The sequence below is a fragment of the Sciurus carolinensis genome, chromosome 5 (assembly GCF_902686445.1).
Source record: "Sciurus carolinensis chromosome 5, mSciCar1.2, whole genome shotgun sequence".
NCBI classification, from domain to species: Eukaryota; Metazoa; Chordata; class Mammalia; order Rodentia; family Sciuridae; genus Sciurus; species Sciurus carolinensis.
Window position 1 is genome coordinate 154,865,775 of NC_062217.1, and position 23,675 is coordinate 154,889,449.

Genomic DNA, 23,675 nt, shown 5'->3' on the forward strand with positions numbered 1-23,675 from the left:
ATATTTGATCTTATTTGATCTGATAACACTGTACAATATGATAAAAATGAAAGCACAACAAAATCAAAATAAAAACTTGCCATTTGTTCATATTTTTAAAACCACACACTCTATATATCTAACTCTGCCCATCTATTTTCTCTATTTATCTATCCATTCATCCATTCACCTAAATTATATTAGGCAGGAGCCATTTCAAAAGATACCTAGGTAAAAGAGGAATGTGAAAAGAAAAATAAAACGTAAGAATACGTGGATGAGTGATATGAAAGGACCTGGTCAAAATCATTGCCCACCATCCTTTCTATTTTATAGATGGCAGGGATACAGTCCGTTACCTGAGAAACACATGATCTGGAATCTTCTAGTCTTTTTCTTTTGGCTCTTAATTTTTGCATTTAATCACATCGATTTCTTTTCTTTTGCATTTTAAGGTAACATGAGTGTTGTGTAAATATATAATTTTTTCTACAAGAATATAAAAGCAAAAGGTATAACTGTGTAACTTGAATACTTATCAAGATTTTCATGTTTTTTGTTCTGTTTACAATAAGCTTCAGCTATTTTGATCTATACAAGATGAAAATCCTTTTACTCAAAAATATGTTCATACTAAAGAAACAAACTTTCTAAAACATTTACTTCAAAATTATTTTAAATTATAATTTTATATGCTGTATTACGTACCATATCTTAAATAAAATATCATTTTGCACTCATTGAGTCCTTGCAAATCAAAATATCGAATTTGGCAGTATTGCTAATTTGAAACAGGCAAGGACTCACAATCCTGGATAAATGATTGTCTTCTGTAGTTTTTTGGAAAGCACAAAGAGCCCACCCCTATCCCGTTCCCTATGCTGCAGTCCAGGGCTGCCTCTGATTTCTCCCCAGGGCCCATGGTGGGCTATCATTCATGCTGCCCTCTCTGGTTGATTAGTGTTCATAAGGCAGCACACTCCCTCCATGCTTTTGGATTCCTGGATGAGACCAACACCACACTTAACTGTATCCCTACAGTAGCAATTTAACACCAAAATTACACTGGATCCCTGCTTAGGATGCATTAGCAAGAAATACAGAAGCTAATAAGCAGCCCCTCTTGATGGTCTCTAGCTTGCTTACTGATATTACAATCCTTTAGGCCCCAGGACAAAGCCAACTCTGTGTCTCTCCAACCCCAAATGGGAAATTCCCTCCTTTTTGTTCCATTTAACAATTTATTGAGAAGTGAAAATTTGCAATTCAGGCAATTAGCTTTTTCTTTTATATTTACATAACTTGAATTTTTTTCATGCAGTATTTTACATATAATGGTTTCAAATTGATTTCTGTGATTTTATGAAAGAAAGTATCCCTTTCAAGCAAAGCAATGCAATAGAAAATTGCTGTGCATGTTTTGGGGGTAATACTACAGCCCAAGGGCAGGCACATTCTGTGTAGAAGTGAATCCAATGTTTTTTAAAAAGATTTTCTTGATGGTGGGAAGGAGCTGCAGGTTTATTAGGTTCTCTGAAATAGTTGTATGCCTGGAAAATTCTGCATAAACAGCATATTAAAAAATATGTGATGTTTTATATAAATACATCATCAGTGATCTGCTATTTAAATGGTTCTAAAATAAAAACACTTTGAAATAAAACATGTCATCAAAAAAGGTAATAATTTCCTATTTGGTAAATCACAAGGCTCTTATTGAATATCATCTATCGATGCAGAACACAGGAGTTGATCTAAATGCAGCACATATAGTCACTCTGAGCTAAATTACAGTTATTTGTATCTTGAGAGTTATGTTCATCACAGCATTCTTCATGATAATGGAAACATGGAAATAACCTAAAAAGTAGATGATTGATATACATTAAGATAAAAATTAAATGTCCATACAATATTCATTAAAATATGTGATTTTTAAATAATTTGTGTCTTAAATAAAAAGACTCCATAGTCACAGAGAATTGAGTTTTAATACTAGCTTTCCTCCTTACCTGCTTATAGTTCATTTAATACCAAGCTAGCCACTTAAGTTTTCTGAATCACAACTGTCTTCTCTGAAAAGTGGGGATTTTAAAAAGTAAAAAAGTAACTAACTTCCTGGGGAGGTTGTTATGAGAATTAAATGAGATGATGTGGGTGAAGTGCTTACTCTATGATAAAAGTTACTTTCTGAGTATTTCCTATTATTATTAAATCAAACCACATGGAATTGATTTTTTTTTTTTTTTTTTAGTTTGAAAATGGTCAATGTTTGGAAATCTCACTTGGTACAAATAAATACAAAGATATATTAAGAAAGAAGACAATATAAAATTTCATTTAGAGATATAAATAGGTACAAATATAACTGCTACTCTGAAGTAAGAATTTTTAATGAATTTTTGTAGTATTAAAACAATATTAGATTGAAGGTCTCAAGTCATAACCATTTGTTCTCCAAAATTTCTCAAGGGTAGACACACACATACATGCGCGCACACACACACACACACACACACACGCACACATACCCGAGACAATGACAAATACCTGGGTTAGTCCTAACAGTTATCTATCCAGCTACTAGTAGTGGAACACAGGAAGAAAAATAACGAATGGCACAAGGCTATGACCAGGTTCTCCTAATTAAGTACTTAGGGGAGAGAAGGTAGGGAAGAGGAGTGTGGTGATCCTGTGCTGACCAGGACTGACCCCTCAGCTATTCAGACCCTGTGCAATGAAGTCCATTAATCATCCTCTTACTCCAGAATTAACAAGTTATATTTGGGCCTATCTATATCTCTGGATAAGATTTTATAGTCTAGTTTATGTTCTGTCTTCCATGTAATTACACAAACATACATATATGTAATCTACAATTTAATAGAGGAAAGCAAAATGTTTAATTATGGTTCCATCCAGTTAAAGCATTCAAGGAAAGTATACTGACAGACAGACACATGGAAACATCTGTGAGAAAGGCACAGGCTCTCAGAGGTAAATCAAAGCCTCCTCCTTGGTCTCTTTGTCCCCATGAATATGCCTCAGTGGTTAAGAACTGCTTCATGTCCAAGGGTAGCTTAGCCCTAGAGGAGGAACTTAGAGAGGGGGATTATACTCGGAGATCAGAAGAGAATGGAATTTTCCGGGACAAATGATTTCTAAAATCCTTAGAAATTGTGCATTACTCCTCCCTTTTCCATCTCCTTTCCACTATACATTATATGTAGGTATCCCTGTAGCAGATAATAGAAAAATTCAAATTGCAAAAAGAAAGAAAACTACCTGGGGTATTAGGATATAAAAAGATGTGAATTGGCCATTAAAGAAAACTGAGATCCAGAGATATGGCTTATTTACTTTCCCTATTAAAAATGATCCTTTATTGAAAAAAAATAAAAGACATCATCTCATTTATTTCTTTACAATGAAGCCACATTAAGACAGATTAGAGTCCTAATCAGTTTCTGGAAAAGCAGATCACCCCAAAAAAGGCTACACTGCAGGCTTTCTGGTTCATTTTCCTTCCCTTGCTTTAGTATCCTGAGTAGATGGAAAATCAAACTTTGTCACTTAAGCTGCTGTTCTTGGCTGAATTTTGGAAGAGTCAGCAAGGTCCCTATAACAAACAAATGACCACACAAAATTGCCAGGGTGGATCCATGCATTGTGTGTGTGTATTTGCACATGCACACTGTAAATCAGGGCATTCAGTTGCTGAGATACCAGCAAGAAAGATTAAAATAAATGGTGTATGGTCATTAAAATTCCTGAAGTAATAATTTTGAGTATGGTGGGAAATGAATGATTGCTAAGGGAGAAGGGGTGGGAGGACCCCTTTTGCTTAAGGAAATCAATTAATTAAAGGGTTAAGACTGATTGGTTAGAAAATCACCAGGAAAGGTCACTCCTAACAGAGTCATTATACTTAAACAGTCATCAGCTTACCCTGCAAAATAAGTGGCAGGGCTGCTGAGTATCTGAATACAAATTATTTGCAGCGCATGCTGCTATCCATATCTCATTCTGCGACTAGAGATACACAGAAGCTGGTATGTGCATGCTTATATGTGTGCATGTGTGTATGTGCACTTGTGATCTCATTATTAACCTAAACCACCAGCTCACTAGCATAGCACCTACAGATCAGAGGCCCGTGGTTCACATGCTTGGATCAGATGCACCTTTTTCTCATCTTGGTATGTTTTTTGTTTAGTAGAAATTGAGAAGACAATTGTGTTTTTAGGAATCAAGACCATTTTTAATATTATACTGCTCATCAAGTAAACCTAGACTATCAAAGTCTAGGAAGCCTTGTGTCCTAATACTTTCCCGCTAACTCTTCCTTTGTCCACATCAGCTCAAAAGTTTCCTTAAACAAGGACAAGAAGTGGGGGATTGCCTTTCAGAAATAAGAAAATAACAATGGCCTCAATGGAATTCTAAAGTAGAACTTCAGTAGACCAGCTTCAGTACTGGGCCTGATATATATTAATGTAGATAGATACCAGGATTCTCATGATTCCCACAAATTAATAGCTATATGATTCTAGAACAACCACATGTTGAATTTAATCCTAGGAAATATATACTAGTTGTCTACTTCTTTCTTAATTTTGAGAAGACTCAAATTCTTGTCTTATTTTAGTTTCCTAGTAGACTCTCAGGGATCAATAATACTTCAGAAGCAGTTTCACTTGGATCCCACCTAGACAATTTTAGAGATATTCTTTATTCACTCATTGATTGCTTCATTCATTTAATTAATTTTAATGAGCCTACTTAAATGTGCCCAGCACTCCAGGAGGCTAGGGATACACAAAGAAACTTTGTTATGCCATCAAGGGCTTGACAGTAAAGGCAATACAGAAAAGTGATGAAATACATTCAATATGATGGCGCTCAAAGCAACTAGAAGAGCGGGGTCTCAGAAAGTAGAAAAGGGTATGGGGAAATTACTGGGTAATAAGGGCAGGAAACTGTTTCACCATGCTGGACTGCAGTGTAAAGTTCTTTCTCTGAAAGTTGGCAATCTCCCCAAGTGCACGAATACAGATGTTTGCTTGTTTCTAACTCCTGAACCGGAGAGCCACTAGCTCAGGGGCATCATCACGGGACAGCATTCTGCAGTATTCATGGATGGTGCCTTATGAATAATGGAAACTTTCAAGAATGATTTTGGTAGGAGAACAGGGATAAGTCCTTCTTGTGGGGCTGTGTATGTCAGCACTCTGTCCTGGTAAATTATCTGCAGACAGCATAGTCTATCACAGTGAGCACATCACTGCTCATTTTTTTTCTGCCTGCCATGCTTTTTATTAACTACCATCCATTATTTTTAAAACATTTCTGAAATCAAAGGTAGGAGCAAAAAGAGAAACAAAAGGGTGATAGGAGATAAATGCACTACAAATCCTGGTCCCATGTGCCAGAAAGATGGGGGAAAAGTCTGGTGGGGAAAAATAACAGCAAATTCTTCCAAAACAGGCTTGGGTGCTTCCAGGAGGCTCAGAAAAGCACAGATCTTGGAGACACTGAGTTATACACTGGGGGTGCTCACATGGGGAAATGATATGTCAAGCAGAACATAGGCATTTGGTTCATTTACTGAGTAAGTGATATTAAGAGAATTTTCATCAAACTCCACCTTTACTGGTAGAAGCATACCATGGTAAAAATATACTCTACAAGTATATTATTATTTTTGAGAATTCCATGATATTCTTTGAAATATCTGGAGATACCCTAAGGTTTAAAAGAAAACAGTAAAAATTACTGCCTTGAGTAAAAACAACTTCCTATCTGGTTGCTGATAGCTCCCAGGATGCCATTCATTTGGCATCCAATCCACTTTCATTGAAGAACCTTACAGCACTGCTTTGCCCCAGGTTTTTACTGGAGTCTTCAGTTGTTACTTTGCACTGATGACAAAGCAAAGATATATACTGTTGCATAGAGGGATAGTGGTCTTTCTCCCCAATTCCCACCACACAGGTGTATGCCTGTCTACAGTACAACTTACGATTGCTTCTTGGAAAAAAGGACATCTTAATGGACTTGGGAACTAAAGAAGATGGAAACATTAACCAGCTAAGAAAAACAAAACAACATAATTCCAAGGAGTTCAGACAAGTTCTTCTCTAAGGGCACCAATGACAAACACATGAAATGAGCCACTGCTGTGCTCTCCAGAGAATCAGAAGTCCCATTCCTCTCATAGAAATGGGCCTTTTTAGCAGGTTTGTGACCTGCTAAACCAAACACATAAGTAGAGATTAGACTCCAATTCAAATCATCTTATAGGCACTGACTCCTTATTCAATGAAGTTATAGACTAATTATTAACACTTGTGAATCTGAAACCATAAACCCTAGGTCCTGAAATGTAAAGTCTATCAGTTATCTTTGCGAACATTAAGTTCACCAGTCCTGATTTAAATTTTCTTTTTACACTACAAAGGGATCTAAGTTTATGATTTACATGAGTAGCACGACTGCATTTCAGGACAAGATGCAAAACAGATTACACTCATTGCAGATGATAAATTTGCATCCTTGTGAATGCAGAATATTTTAGTCATGACAAATGGCAAGAGGGGAGAACATGGTCACTCAAACTTGGATGCCAGAAGTAATCAGCAACATTAGCTGAGCGGCTTCAGTCAAGCAAACCCCAGGAAAACCATGGGTCAAGAGTTCACTGATTCTATTTGTCTTTTGCATATTAAAATACCTGGGTATCTTGTAAACAACCTGTGTCCTGGACTCAGTTCCAGAGATTCTGATTCAGTTAGTCTTGGGTGGGATCACACATATATAATATTTTTAAACACTCCCAAGGTGACTTGAATGTGTCCAGGACCAAAAGCCACTGGGTATAAAATGTTGCCAGGCACATTATCAATAAAACAGCAGTTACAATAAAATCAGTGATTTATTAGTGCATTGATTGATTAAAGCGATAATTATAGAATGCTCCCTGTGATTGGCAACGTCCCTTGCTCTGGTGCTGAATGCAAAGAAGTTGCAAACTAAACCCTCTGAAGGAGTCCAATATTCAGTGAATTACAAAGATATTTAAACAGACAATCATATCCAGGGTACCACACCAGGGTTATGGTAGAGGAAAGCACAAAGGCAAATTTTCCCTGCTCTGACTCCCCACAAAGGAAGATGCCTATCCACAGAGCACCTTATAACTTAGAGCATATCGGCTTTCATAAACTTACCAGATATCATAACAATTCTAAATAAGGGAAGACTTTCTGAAATACCTGTTTTTCAAGTGTAGAAACTAAACTTCACAGTTGCTTTTCAGTAAATCGCTTTCTCCTCCTTGTAATCAGAATATCTGAATTTCAACTATGTTTCTACCTCATATAACTTACAATGCTTCTGGCAAGTTCTTAAAATATTTTATTTACTCTTTGCTTTGATGGAATAATTATTACCCCCAAATATGATAGAGAATTCAAGATTTTAAGAGTAAGGCAACTTGGTCAAAGTAAATCCCAAAGTATTTATTAGAAACTGGTTCTCTAATTTAGTGAACCTAAAATACCAGGTTTCCTATCTGCAAAGTCACAGTGAGTTTACCTGTGTCTGTCCACCTTTAATTAGCAATTAGTGAGCTATGTGAACACAATTAAAGAACTCAAAAATCCTAGAAGAAATAGGGTTACCAGTGCTTTCTCATTAACACTGCAAAATATATGAGGACATCTATCATAAGCAAGACAAAGATTTGGGGTAACAACTATTAGAAATTTGGAATGTAAGTACTAGGTTGAAAATCAGTTTGTATAGTTACAAATTTTTCTTCTTAAAAATGAGGAGTCCAAGATCCCACCATTAGAGACACAGCTGAGACTGGAAACAGCACATGTTCACATCTATTCTCCACATACACAGGATATAATTTTTGTTTTCCAGATGACTCACAAAAAGTGATCTCTCCAATAGATTTACTTTTTCGTTGTATTTTATAAAAGTTTAAGGAAAATTTAACTAGGTGAAGTGATTTTCATTTCCGTTCAGAATTTCTGACATTTCTTGAAAGTACTTTGAAACTTAACAATTAAACTGAAGAATTGGCAGCCTACAAACTCAATTCTTCTGAATAAACAAAACCTATTACATCTGACTGGTGCGAGTCTGAATGTTAACTATTCTTTTCTGCCTCCTAAAAACCTGCAAAAGTGATCTCTAAAGTAAGATGCAGGAAGCTAACTACTCCTAAACATTGATTCATTGTTGAAAATCATGCTTCCTCTCTTTTCTAATTTTTTGATGTGGCTTCAAGCCAATAGTTGTGCTTTGTCTTTGGCACATGGCCATTCACGGAACCTGTGCTCCCTGTCTCTACTTGTTTCCTGATTGGTATCATAAAGGCACTGAGTTGCATGATTTTCTTAGGCAAAACAACTGCATGGTTGCTAACTCCATTCCTCAGAATACATATCCAGTAAACAGCACAAAACTGAGATGAAGTGCTGTGAAGAGCCATCAGAGACCAAGACGTGTTTGGAGTTGGTAAGAAAATCTCAGAGCAGGTTTCTTCTTAATCCCAGTACATATTTCAATAGATTGACACCAATACCTTCAGGCATCAAGAAAATAACTTTTAGAACATGCTATTAATGTAGAGAGTTCAGATTTAATGAAATCCTACTATTCACCTGGAGTTTCAAATCTATTTTCCCATATAACAAATCTATATGAGATATATTTGTGTTGGACTAGGTTTTCATGAACAATAAGAAGCCAGAAGCAGAGCTTTTGTTTAGGGCTTTTCTGAACTCTGATTCCCTCTAGAGATCAGATATGGTCTCCACCATGAGAGCTTAGGCATAAGTTTTCCCAGAGGAAGGCTGTATCTTCATTCCCTAAAGACCGAGCATCAAAAGCAAAAGATGGTTCTTGAATACCATATCATGAAGGATTCTAAGAGCGTCGTGGAATACTAAAATGTGGACTTCCCAGAGGAGCTACAAAATGATTCTTCACAAACAAAATCACTGTGTTTCTGATAACTTTATCTCCTAGTTAAATTCAACAGAAACTCAATCTAATCTCCATTCTGAAGTACTGAAGTATTAAAGGCCCATTTTTCAATGTGAAAAATGAAACTCAGAGAGGGCAACATTAACAGAGGCTTCCAGAGATCAACTCTCATGGATCCTTCTTCAGAAGGGCAAAGAATCCATAAGGAAAGAAAGGGAATCCTTATTTCCAGTGGGTTTAAGGACTGGGGGAAATGAATGGACTATCAAATCACTGAAGAAACTGGGACCACATTCCTAAATTCACATTCTCTACCTGCTGTCGTCTACCAAGACCTGTTTCTGGGGCTTAGCCCACCAGCTTTTTGCTGGCCATTATAAACCAGCTTGGAAACTGCATCTTGATCTTTGCCCTACCACAATGGACCGAATAAGACAAAATCCCTAATTTTCAGTATGAATAAATCCTGCAGACTTATGTTAGGAGAAGATGAAGATCATGGACAAATAATTCTCTAACAACAGAAAACCTTGGTCCCCATGCTAACTCATAAAGCTAAGCAAACCAGGACTGTCACAGAACAAGCTGTATCAGTGGTTCTCTGCTGCCTGGAGTTCAGACCGTAGCTGACTTCACTGCCCGCCTCCCGAGTCCCACATGCTTCCGGGTGATGTGACTGAAGGAGCAATTCTACTGAGTGTTTGGGCCACCGAATGAATAAGTAAGCAGGGAGAATTTTAAGCAAGAGTTATTCAGTTCTGTGGATACCATAAACCTGACCCAAACAAACAAACAAGAAGTAGTGGCTATAAGCAAGAGTGCACAGGTACATATGTCATGTCAGCCTGTGGTCTCTGGAGAGTTTCAAAGAAAGGGGACCTCAGGGGTCAGACCTGAGGGAGCAGCACTAACTAGAGTCTCTTGGTGTCAGAAAACTCTGATTGCAAGGTTACAATAAGCCAGAACCCACAGAGGCCTGCCAGACAGTGGAGTCTCCATGCTATAACATCAATTTGTCAGGTTTTGAAGAGATGGGGTTGAACTGCTTTCTGCTACCCTGAAGAAGAAATGTCCCATGCAATGCAGAAGCAAAGGCATCGTTTAAATCCTAACACTTCCTTGAGATCAGGAGTGATAGATTCTCAATGGGAGATGGGCAATAACTAACTGAGGAAGAATGATCCTGGAAGTTGGGAAATCATGGCCAAATAGATAAGAAAACCAGTATCACAATAAATACCAATCTAGTTCCCAGGGTCTTCACACAAAATTTCCCTTGCCCCACCAAAGACAGCTTGGTAACAACCTGGAAACTTTGCTGATTCATGCCTGCAATTATTTCAAAAGGTATGTGCACACTGCAATGAGCATAATTTCCCAAGTAATATGATTTAGGGTTGGGGGTGGGAAAGACAGATTTTTTTGTGATGTCATCTTATTTCTTTCAAACTCAGAGAGTTAAAGCTGAGCTCACATTGGCCTGATTCAATGTTCTCATTTGAAAGGTGCGATGAAGCAGGACATTCAAAGATAAATTCCTTTCAAAAAGCTCTTTTAAGTCTTGGTCCCCAGAAATGCTGGCAGAAATAAATATACATTTTTTAAAGAGGAAAAAAAAAAGAAAAAAACCACCCTGTGCCTTTCATGAATTGATTGCATCTCCTGCTTCTGTAAGCTAAGAAGTCATAATCCTCTGCAATCACAGATTGTTTGAAGCCAATAAACCAAAGGTGACGACCTTGCTAATACATCCCAGCAGGCAAGAGAAATAAAGCCATGCTGAGGAATAACTCTTCAGCACCCTGATTCCCTTTGGAAAGAGGAGAACAGAGCCAAAAGTGCCCCAGCTTGATTTATGGTTGAACAGCATTTCAGAAACTTCACCTGAAATAAGAAAAAAGGTTTCTCTAAAGCTCTCCAGTAGAGTTTCTCTCATTTCCCTTGTCCTAGGAGACACAGAGCAAAGCCCTCTTCTGCTGGATGCCAGGTCTATGACAATGTCCCACATCCCCCTTCCTAAAGTTAATTCTTGGTTGACAGCATAAGTTGCAGTGCTCAGGATTAGGAATTCAATGGACCAAAAAGACATTACATTTCTACTTGAATAACCCCCTAATGCTAACTGAACGGAAGGAAACACCAACAGGAGTAAAGTTACCTCTACTTTGCCGTATTAAATTCCAGCAGGTATGAAAACATCACTGTAGACATGTGGCATAACAGTGTCAATCTACATTCTCCAATTAAATTAATATGTGTCATCTCCTTCATGTGCAATGACGATAAATTAGAGCAAGGCCTGACATTTGAGTAAACTACATTCTGTTAACCTTTGATTACCTCTGATGAATAGTATGGGAAAGTTTTATATCAATTAATTAAATCTACAGATGACAAAGATAAACTTTTTAATAATCTTCTTTCCCCAATAAATTTATCCTGGTGCTGAATATCTACTACAGGCCAAGAATATACTGGGTTTTGGGAATACAAAGATGAATAAGAAACCACGTGACCTTCAAAACACTCTCTGTAATGGTGATAAGCGTACAGAGAATAATACATTCCAAAAGAAAAAAAAATATGTGCAACAGAAAACATTAGCCTATGAGCAGCAATTCATACTCTCCGTGGAACATGGTGGTTTGGAAGGTGGTTTGACAAGAGATCTTTCCTGTGGGAATCAAGGCCTGGGCTCTGGAACTTGACTGACTGGGTGCAGATCTCTTCTCTATTGCTTTTATAGTTTATATATGAGGTATCCTCCAAAAGCTCATGTGTGAGATAATGCAAGAATTGTCAGAGGTGAAATTCTTAGATTATGAGAACCTTAACTGGGTACTAACTATAGGCAGGTAGGGTGTTGTTGAAAAAGTCACTGGGGATGTGACTTTAGGTTTTATATTTTGTCCCAGTTGAGCACAGCTCACTCTGGTTCCTGGTTGTCATGTCCTAGGCTGTTTTCCTCTGCCATGCACTTCCACAATGCTGTTCTGCCTCATCTGGGGCCCAGATCTATGGCGTCAACTGTCTGTGGATTGAACCTCTGAAATCATAAGCCAAAATAAACTTTTCCTCCTCTACATTGTTATTGTCAGGTGTTTTGGTCACAATAATGCAAAAGTTGACTAAAACAACTGCTTAGCATCCACAGGACCCTGGGTAGGTTACTTCCTGTGCCTCAGCTTTCCTCATCTATAGAAAGGGTATAGTGATAGCAACAATCTCAGAGAGCTATTTTGGGAATGAGTTTAGTGAATACACATCTGGCACATAGTAAACAGTCAGGAAAGGCTATCATCATTATTTATTAGACAAATCAAATACAAGGGAAAAGACATTTCAAACAAAGGCCGCTGAAGTACAAGATCCAAAGTTTTTGTTTGTCTGCTTATTTTGAATTATTTATTATGTGTTTATTAGGAGGTACACATTTAATATATATTGTCACCAAAATTTATATGAGGCAAAAACATGTTTTCAGGTGAGAAAATGAAGCAGAGATTTTAAAAAGCTCCCCACTGTCTCAGAACTAGTAAGTGGACAGAGCTTGGATTCATGCCCAGACAGTCCAACACCAGAGCCCAAGTGCTGACCCCTTACGTGAATGGCCTTCTAAGAGCATATGTTGTTTTGGCAGAACCTACAAATAGTTCACCAGGAATGGAACACATAATACTTTTCTGTTACGGAGAATGTCAGTAAGTGGGGTGATGTCAAGGAATGTGGGCACCCAACAGAAGGGCTGTAGAAGTCAAAGCAAGGTCAACGGAGACTCCAGAAAATTAAACTCTACAAAATACATTTTTATATTTTAAAGGGAGCAACTGTTTAGTACAGGCTCCAGAGCAAATTGTGAAGGGAGAAAATGGTGACCAGAAAGGAAATTGATATTACTTCAACAGAACATTTGGATGCCTCTTTGGACCATCAGTCGTGGTTAATGGACACATGAGATCTTGGAGTGAGAGCTGTCTGAAGAAAAACTACTCTAACCAGAACAGGGAGGGTTGCTTAGTGTTCCTCAAAGATGTGGAGGTGGCCTGTCACTCACTAATACCTCAAGGAATGAGGAGGGACCTGACAAGCAGATCAGTGCTTCCACATATATGCAGAAAAATAGCAGCTCCTCCGACAGTGTGGAGTGTGTTTCTCTGACAGTAGCATTAACAGGAGACTTCTGTGATGAACTCCACCAATTCTGACCATCCCTTTCTCAGAGAAGACAAGTTCTAAGTTTTATATCATAAAAAGTCATCTCCTCTGGATGGTATCCCTTAAGCATTCTTTAGGCTTATTAACATGCTTGGATTTGGGGAGCTACTATTTCATGGTTTGCCTCATACCCCTGGTTTCACTTCCTTCACCATATAGTCCTGAATCCCCTAACTACACCCGAAATCCCTAAAGCCCTCATGCCCTCTTGTCCTTTCTCAACACCTCCTGGAACTGCAGAACCAACCACCTTCTTGTGTATCACACATGGCTCCTTGGAGCAAAAACACAGCCATGCCAATGCTAGAGATGGGGATCCGAGGATCATATCACAGGGAAGTTCCTCTCCAGGTGTCCCTAGTTGATCTTCCAAATTGCCAAGTGTCTTTTCAGGTCCATCTTCCACTCAATACATACACAAATGACCAGATGACAATCAACATGCCCCATTTCTCAGTGATGCAGATCTATGGGTGACTCTGCTCTGGCCTCCCTGCTTGGTAAAAGAGATCCCCCACCCAATTCTGTCACCTTCCCCTGTTCTGTGATCTACCATGGCTGGATAATTGTTCCATCTAAGCTCCAGGTGCATGCCCTTGCCATTACCGCAATCTCTACTCTCTCCTACATTTTCCTACACCTTCAATCTTTTTTCACTGATTCCTTCCCTAAACATGTGAACATGGTTAGGTTGATCCTCACTTAAATGATGGAAAATGTTCCTTTAGTACATGAATCTCCGCTAGGCAAAATCATGCTCTTCCTTTTGTTTCTCTTCATGGCTACTTCCTTCAAAGGGTCTTCTCCATATCCTTTTCCCATTTCCTTCTTATTCGCTAGTCATCAGTAGAGCAGATAAAGGCATGCTCTCTGCCGACTCCAATCCTCTAGCACCTCTGCTGCCAGTGTTTTCTGCACTGACAAATCTGTTGGTCACTCGACAAATATATTTTTACCTGTTTATTCTGTGGCATTTAATGTTCCCCTCATTTGTACCTAAGCCTACCCTGAATTTCCTCTAACTCTTCGGTGGCAACTTCTCCAGTCCTCTTCCAATCCCCCTGTTTGGCCAAGCATTGCTGATCTCTTCAGCTCTCCTCTTACGTGGTTGCCTTCCAAAACCCACGTTCGCACCAGTTTTGCCTGAACTCCAGGCTGTGCCTGCATAATTCACTGAAAGTGTCCATTGGAATTGTTTAAATCTACCCAACCTCAACATGTTAGAAAAGAAACTCACGGTCACTTCACTTCATCCATCTCCCATCCCTAACTCCTTCCCTTCCTCCCTTCCTGATTTTTCTCCCCTTAATAAGTAACCACACCAACCACTGGACCACCCAAGACAAGTGGGAAAGTCATGGCTGATATATCTCTCCTTTCCCCCTCTTGCTCATTCAAAAGGGTGTGCCCATTTTTACTTCATAAGATCTACTGAAATCATTCTCTGCTCCCATACTTCATTCCTCCATGCCCAGAAAGGTCAGCTCCTTCTCACTCACTGACTACCATTCTCATGGTCACCAGAGGTGTGTGTGTGTTGTCAGTTAATCCTCAATATGACACCAAGATATTTTTTCCTGAAATTTGCATTTCATTCATTCTTTCCCTGTATTTTCTCTGGGCTAACTATTAGCATACTTAACACAGAGGAATTTGAACCTACCCGTTCCACAGAGAGACTGTGTTGTGATCTAGTGTCTTTTCCTCACTTTACTAGCCTACCAACACCTAAAGGTGCCTGGAATATAGTATACACTCAATAAATTAAAAATCAGTCTCCTCTTAGAGTCTAATTCCTGCTCCTTCAAGATCCTACTTAGGTCTCCTCTCCTCCAGGAAGCTTTCCCTTCCCTGTCTCACAGTGCCAAAATCACCTATGTGATGGCACTGATCTAATGCCTCGTTTACTTATCTGTCTCACCCACTAACTATGAAGTCCCTAAGGATGACAATTGGATCTTATTTATATCTGGATTCATGCCATTTAGCACAAGCCTAGGTGCATATTTATTTACACATTCAACTAAATTGCCAAATCTCACTTAACTGCCTATATGTCAGGCACTGTCCCAGGAACTGAATAAAAAAGACAAACTGGGTCTCTCTCCCTTAGGAAATTCATATTTCTGTGGTGTCATCAGTAGTAAATAAAATTACAGATCATAACACATGCAAAAAATGAAATAAACAAAGAGCTGTGGCAAAAAGAAGCAAGGGCCCAATTTTAATAGGGCAGATATAAATGGTCTTTAAAACAGTAGTCAGTATTCATGTTAAGGCTGTAAAAATGAGGAGGAGCTAATTGTTCTTCATCAATTAGGAGACTATGTTCCTGGAGGGTATGAAATCATGTCCTGAGACGCTTTCGACTTTGTACGTGTATGCCTGTGTGTGCTCAGATCTCAAAGAGCATCTAATTCCCACTGTTTGATTACCTATTAATAAAAAGCTCAAGTTTTGACCTAAAAGGACAAACCAAAGCATGGAGTGAGCAGAGAAGCCCTCTGAGGGGCTATAAGGATATGGGAGCATTTGTTTATCAATGAACCCGATGGTGGTAATCTATATCTTAAGGGACTCCATGGATGTAAGATTTCACCATGCAGTGTTCAAAGGCAGTGTAAGAAAAGGGGAATTAGCATTCTAAATACCTCCTCAATCTATAGCCAGGTTTGATATCAGAATGCCAGTTGCTTTGCTTTTCTCTAGCAAAATTTTCTGCACTTGCTTTCTTGGTTCATATTGATAAAGTTATTAGACCAGCAGGATAATGCTTGCTTTACTGTGCATTTCAGCCATTATTTGCTAAACGGAGAACAGAGAACTCAGCAGAGTGCCAATCACTGAGGCAGACAAGAAATGCAAGGACACAAGCTGAGGCCAGACTCTCGCAGTCTCACAGATCTTCAGGAAGGTCTGTAGCATCTTTGGGCAGAACGCAGCGAGATCCTTGTAGCAACAGCCTTCATGTGGTGTGCAGTAAGATCCTGTTAAAATCAAGGAGGCTGACAAGCATGCCCAGGGCTCTATGAACATAACCAGATTCACTCACTAGACTTTCCCTGCTTGGCATTGGTCACGTTCTTCCTCTGGGAGTGCAATGAGACTGTATTTCTCAAGACAGTATAGCACGTTATTCAAAACTGAACTCCTACATGTAAAGTGATGCATTAAAAGTTCAGAACATAAACAAGTATAATACCCGAACCTAGATTTCAGCAACCTTAAACAATTTCTTAATATCTTTCTTCAAAGCAAAAAGAATGTAATGATTCTTAACATGAGCTAGATTCTATTTTGGGTTAGAACACATGAAAACAAAGGGTATGAAAACATAACAAAACATCTAAGACATGGCCATAGTCTGTTCTTGTAGGCTGACATGGAAACAGAGAAATGTGTTAATAACTCTCATATGACTTTTTTTTTTTTTTTTTTTCTTTTTTGTACCAAGAAGAATTGACCTTAGGGGCACTTAATCACTAAGCCACATCCCCAGTCATATTTTGTAGTTTTATTTAGAGACAGGGTCTCACTGAGTTGCATAGCACCTCGCTTTTGCTGAGGCTGACTCTGAACTCAAAATTCTCTTGCCTCAGCCTCCCAAGCCACTGGGATCACAGGCATGCTTCACACATGACTTTCACACTGCATACCACACTCCCATAATTATGCACTGAGTGTCTGCCCTTCACTAGATTTTGAACTTCTGTAGGGAAGGAACAGTTTCTTACACACAAATTTACTTCCACTGACTACCTGTACATGGCACAGAGAAGGGTCTAGTAGATGTTTGTTGAATTGCACTAAATAAATCTACATCTGACAACCATTAGAAGACAAAGATACATAATGCACTGCAGGAAGAAGGAGAAAGAAGTAATTACCTTTGCCTACAGGGTGGGATGAGGGCAGAAGGCAGGTACACAGGGCACAGGTCAACACCATGAGAAATGCTCCCTCTTACTAGTGATCACGGACATATCCATTAAAACATACAAGATCAAGACATGTTTTCTGCCCAAAATACTGGGAAAAACAAGTACTGAAATTACTCAGTCCGGGTGAAAGTCTGGGGCCTTCTGAAACATGGGTATGTTGTTAGAACCTCCCTGTAACGTAACCTGTAACCTCAAGAATCTATTTACATTATATACGCACATATTCTGATACAGTAACATTATCTTTAGAATTCTATAGTATTTTACAGAGACAGTTACCAAAATTGAGGGACATGTTTAAAAATATGTCATTGATTAAGTACTGTGGATATTAGCAAAAGTTGAGGAAAGGTACTAAAGACCCATAACAAAGGTAAGTAAGAGGCACTGCAGCCCAGGAAGGAAGAGAAAGGAACGCAGGAGTCAGTTCTGTTGTTTACCTGACTGCATGACCACTGAGCATGTTGCCTAATAGTTCTAAGCCTTATTCATCTCATCTGGAAACTGGAACTACTAATAAGATCCATTTTGTAGGGTTGTTGGAATAAAATTAAAAACAAAAAACTTAGAATACTTTCTAGCACATAGGAAACATTGCATAAGGTTAATTAGGCATGCAGTGGTTTAATTCAACATGCAATTCCACACTCTGAGGCCCTTATCACCATGGCCCAGTTTTTAAAAATATACTCACCTGGACAAATAACCAGGACTCACTTGTAAGCAAAATAAAGCAGGTTGTCAGACACCAGTGAGTAGTATATTCCTATTTTCTTAAATAAACACATACCCAAAACTCAGTGCCAACATATGTATCTATCTGTTGGCATTTTTTTTTTTTACTTTTTCTCTAAAGATAGGAACAGAATCACCTATAACTATTAATACCGTTGACCTCAGAAAACTGGATCTGGGTGGGAAGTAAGAAACTCCTAACATTGTTTTTCTTTGTCTTGGCATTTTAAAAAAATCATTATAATGAGTGTACATTATTTTTGTGATTAATAAAAAGCAATAAGGTTTAATAAAATAAATCTGTAAGTCCAGAAACCAAAAGCAACTCCATGTTACACACATAAGAAAGGGATGGGAGTGGGAGTTATAAAAATTCAGTGGAATCCACAATGCAAAGGAACAAACAGCAGAGTGGCTCCTGACCTTGTGTGGGAACTTGGCTGTCTCCTGCCCACCTGGGGGAGGTGCCAAATGTTTGCAATCTCAGGTATGCACAGTGGCATTGGGTTCCTGTTCTATGAAGAGTACTCTTGCTGGGAAATTATCACGCACATCATTTTCAGGGTGTGTATTTCTGTCCAACAACCTTGTGTTTATGGCTGAATGAAAACTGAATTTTGAGAAGAACATTCTTCACTGCTGGCATGAACAATCTGACCCAGGCTGCCCCTGGCTCTGCCCTGAAACATGGAGTAGGAAGAGAAAAGAGGCTTCCAGAAGAGACTTCCAGGTAGCAGGAATCAGGCTGGGAAAGCTCACAAGTTTCAGATCAGCAGGCTTCAGCCTGAGCCCCAGGAGCTCCCCAGACAATGCAGACTGCCCTGCTGCCTGGAGCATCCTGTGGCATGTGGCATTGTCTCCCCACACACCACTAGGGAACTTCTGTTGATAATCACTCTATGTCTCCTGGGAAAATGGAAAACAGGGCAGGCAACCAGTACAGAATCACTGAGAAAGTTTAACCCATTCACATATTCATAAGCATATGTGCCTTCATGTCCCCCATAGCAGATTTTGCTGCTTGAGATGCACTTAGCTTTAGAGAACCAGTGGGAAGCTTGCTTGTATCTTGTGTGGATCTGAGAATGAGACACTGAATTTGACAAGTCAGTCATGGTAATCAATCTCTAAGATAGATTTGTGGGTGTGTGCCCCTTTAAGAGACTGAGCTTTTTAGCTCCCCCAGACCCCCCAGGGCTTTCTCACCACTTAAACCTTTCTCAGCAGAGTTGACTACCCCAGTACAAAAGGGAGAAAAGATGAGTATATTTCTTCTCAGAGACACTGTATCTAGATTTTGACATTTTATTTATCTCAACCTTTAAGCTTATCTTGCGTCAAAATGGTGCCACCACAGTGCTCCACAAATCTCAAAGCTTAATCCACCCTAAGGCCGAGTTGGTTTTAAAGTGCAGTTAATTGTGCTGAATGGGACCTTGCCTTCCCTCCCACCTTGACTCCCTGAGTGTACAACAACACAATGCAAAACAAAGTCCACAACTTGCTCCAGGATTGAGGTGTGATCAAAGACAAGACCAACTGGGAGCAAAAGCTCATTAACTTGGTGCAGAGTCTGAGCCTGGCAGCCCTGGCCTCTTGATTCAGAGAAGCTTAAAGTCCCAGGTCAAGAGAACAAGGTCAAATGCCTCTTGACCTCTGGCCTACTCTAACACCCCAAGGGCATTTGCCACTTGCTTGCTTCTGAATATTCAACTGGCAAAATTTTCAAAGAATAAGACTTCAATTAAAAAAAAAAAAAAGTGCTTATATCTATTTTTTAGACAAGAAGCAATTTCTCTGTTGCCCAGTAATATTTAGGAGTAGGGAAAATTCTGATCAGAATACTACATTCTGTGTAGTATTGTGTAGTATTCTGTGTAGTGTGTGTGTGTATGTGTGTGTTTATATATACTTTTTATGGGGGGGTGGAAAGAAAGATCCAACAAAGACAAAGCCTCTGGAAGACAGAGAAGCAATAAATGTATACAATTTCCTAACATGTCTGCAGGTCTGTCGGCTGTGACTTGCTAATTACATGACCTTGGGCACACCATAAAAATTAATTAAGAAGTTGTAATAACACATGTCTAGCACTAAGCACGGTGCCTGAAACATTGTGAGCAATCAATAAATTTTCTTTATTATTGTTGTCCCTATTACCATTATCATCAGCATCATCATCACTTTCATTAAACAAGCAAGGTGCTGGGTTAAGGACCTGAAGACTAGTTGAAAGGAGAAAATATGCACACAAGCCAAGAGAAAAAGTGACACTTAGCTTCTCTCTTTATTCCAGCACTCATGGTTGTGTGACAACTTGTCTATTTGCATTAGAATGATCTTATTTGGGGATCTGGCACTTCTGGGTGGTGCTTAAGTCCCTTATTCAATGAATAGAATTACATAAGACAGGTTACATGCATGTGTATTTCTCTCTCACCTTAACTGTCTACAGATTTCTGTCCCTTCCAGAAATGAACTTTAGAAGCCAGAGCCCCTGTGCTGTTAATCCATGGACACACTCACCTCCCCCTCCTCCAACCAAAATAATCCAATGCCATAAAGGAATAAATGGATGAAAAAGAAAATTATATATTGATGATCATCTGGTAGAGACAAAATTGTGTTCACCAGTCTGCTCAAAAAGAAACCGAGCATCATCTATATGCTAGGTGCTCTGCTCAGTGTCATGGGTGCTATGAGGATGTACAAAATCTGCTCTGGGGGTGGGGACATGGTTTCAAAACTTTTGCATAGGCTAGATTTCTACATAGAAAGGAAGAGTTGCTGAAGAAGAAAATGAGTCCACATTTGGTCATCTAGTTTCCCTCAGGCCCAAAAATGTGGGCTCTCTCTTCCTGATCTTCATCCTCCATCCACCCAGCACGGCCTCACTTTTCTGCTGAATTAACACCTCCTTCCAGGTTCCCTAATCACCGATATGGGCATCCTGAGCTGCTCAGAACTGTGAGTCCTTCCAAAGCCCAGGTGAAGTGTCAGAAACATGTTCCCTTTTATGCTCTCCTTTCTTTTCTAAACAACCTCTTCAGTGTGTTCTCTTCCTATTAACGTAACAAAATGACCAGATTCTAAGAGTGCCAAGCATCCACAGTGGCTATTTCCAATATAGGACATGCATCACCAATGACAATTGTGGGTATAGAAGAAAAGCATATTAAATATTTTGGGGTATAATATATATTTAGACAAACTGAAAAGCCAGCAAGCCATTCCTGCCACCGTTCCCAAGCTTCAGCCCACCGAGTCTGCTCCCTCAGAAAGGGAGGCTTACTAGAAATGGAATGTGGTGTGATTTTTATTTCCTCAACCCTCTCTCCTAAGATTGGAAGAAACATTCTTCTTGTGCCTCATCAGAGAGAAAGAAGCATACTGAACCCGAGCTCTGTGGTCTAGGACAACCTGCCCCTCAGGCCCCTCAGCATGGCCCTTCCACTGCTGGGCTAGAGTTATGGCTGCTAAAACTTCTTCCCTAATGAATCAAAACTGCCTATCTTTTCATTTTCTAATATGTGGACTACATGGTAGATGGCAGATGTGCTCTGAAAAAAGATGGCTTTCATTCTTATATATGTACATACATTAGAGAAACCTATCAAGGAAGCACAAGCTTTCCTGAGTCATAAAGAGTCTGATCAAGAGTTACTGAAGATGAAGAGTACAGTGCTGGGCACTCAATACACTGAAGAATTACACTTTTATTGAGGTTCCTGCCAAACTGCCTAAACTTTCAGAGACATCACTGAAGATTATCCCTAGGGTTATCACCATCCTACCCTTGGCTCAAGGATTATCAAGTCTTCCAGGACTAACCAATAAGAAGCAGCACTCTCCTGGTCTGGGTTAAGGCATAGGCAGGAAGAGCCAATCAGGAGTGAGAAGAGCTTAGTTTATTGTAAACAAATAGAATATGTGTGTTTCTGTTCCTAGTTCCAGACCCTCGATAGCTCTAGTACAAAATTGTCTTTGTATACAACAAGTTACTGGGTTAATCTGTCCCTAAAGCATTTGTGCCCATTCATTTGAAACAGTAGTGTTTACACCACATATATGTGAGAGGCATTAGACTGTGAGTGCCAGATGTAAGGATGTGTGTGAGTGTGCACCTGCATGCTGCTAGTGAGCTGCAGTGCAGGACCGTGGAAAGCAAGAAGTGGAAGCAACACGGGAAGTCTGGCTTCTGCACACACAGAGGTTGTGCTGCTCCTTTCTACAAAGGCACCTCGCTCTGCCCTAGTTCTCACCAAGATTAGTGAGAACTATGGGAGCCAAGTGCATAAACACGACCTAATGAACAGCATAGCAAAAATATATACTGGACCAAGAGAGGAGGTCTGTAGATAAGGTAATTCTCTGGCCTGCCCAGAGACAAAGCCAGGCCCACTGTTAAGGAAAACAAAAGGAACACAGGAAGCAGGGATATATATAACTAGGAACCTTTTCATCAGGAAGCAGGAGTGAATGAGAGGCAGCCATAGCTGGCATCATGCTTAAATAACAGTAATTATTGGCTCAATTCATCTACATACCTCCAAAGTGAGCTCTCCGTGATGCTCCCCAGGTTATAGTCATAGAGCTTTGTCAAAATGAGAATCACCTGAAGGCAAAAGAAGAAATCATGGTTAGTCTCAAACAATTACAATCTCTTAGAACTGAAATGGCCCAAGGGAGGGCTTAGGATTCCTTTAATGGGTGCTTAACAAAATTGAATGAATTGTTACAGCATTTGCTGCACCAACTAGGGAAAGGTTAGCTCGCCTTCCACTCTTCCAAGATTTTAGGCCAGATCCGCTCCCCGTCTTTCTCCCTGTCACCCTGCAGCAAGGGTTACCTGCTACTCCAAGCATTTCTTGCATTTGTTGCCCTGGTGGGTTTAACATTTTCTTTTGGGAAGCTGGTGAAGCTGTCAAAAACGCATCCCACAAGGTAACCCCTGAGCAGATGGGTGGAAGAGAGGAAGATCCCCTGTGTTAGCAGGTTCCAGCCTTCTGAGCTGGACTACCTAGGCATGTTGCTTTTTGAACCAGGATATCCCTACCTATTAACCCAGGTGGAGGGTAATGATATCTCCCAGAAAAGGTTCCTGTGAGAAGTTAAATTAGGTAATAAATGCAAATTACATGTAAATTTGCAAGGAGCTCTTAAATGTTAGGTCTTTTCCTTTCTCCTTTGTGAATTTGGTTTTGTTTCTTCTCATTTCCCAATTTTGGAGAAAACCATTGAATACAAGCAACTAAATACCAAAGAAGGGACATTCAACAGCATTTTAACAGGAGCAAATCTAGATTTTATGTGATCATAAGACTTACAGTATTTGTAGGTGAGAGGCCTCCATGAGAAAAAATAAAATAAAATAAAAAATTAGCAACAAGTCCTGGGGAGGAAGTTGAGAAAATGAGGGATGCTGGAATCTAAGCTTCGTCAGCTTCGACACAGATACTCATCTGATTTTTTAATCCATCTGTATTTTTAACCTCACTCAGATGAGGTTAAAAATTTAGTCTATCCCTCCAAAATTGAAGAAAGAGCTATTGAGTCCAGGATTTTTCCTGATACCAGAGAAATACAGTGAGGCCTGAGAGTGTGTGACCCAATTAGGACATGACATGCTCATACGGGAATAGGGAACTTAGGGGACAGTTCACCAACCCTTCTCAGTACCAAAGAAAGTCATGGCCATGATCATGGCAGCTTGAGAAGATGGCTTCTTTTGGTGACCGCAGCAATGACCATGGTGGACCTGGTTAAATACAGGAGGCCCAGGAAACGTGGGGAGATTGAACA

General features: G+C 39.5%; 1 protein-coding gene across 6 annotated transcripts in view; it reads right to left on the reverse strand.

The window, feature by feature from the left end:
• Window positions 1–23,675, reverse strand: part of Sorcs1 (sortilin related VPS10 domain containing receptor 1) — a 470,846-nt gene that overhangs the window by 277,701 nt on the left and 169,470 nt on the right. For all 6 annotated transcript variants that reach the window (XM_047552963.1, XM_047552962.1, XM_047552961.1 and 3 more), the window contains exon 2: window positions 22,421–22,488. In XM_047552963.1, coding sequence (XP_047408919.1) covers window positions 22,421–22,488 — 68 coding nt within the window. The remainder of the gene's footprint in view (window positions 1–22,420; window positions 22,489–23,675) is intronic.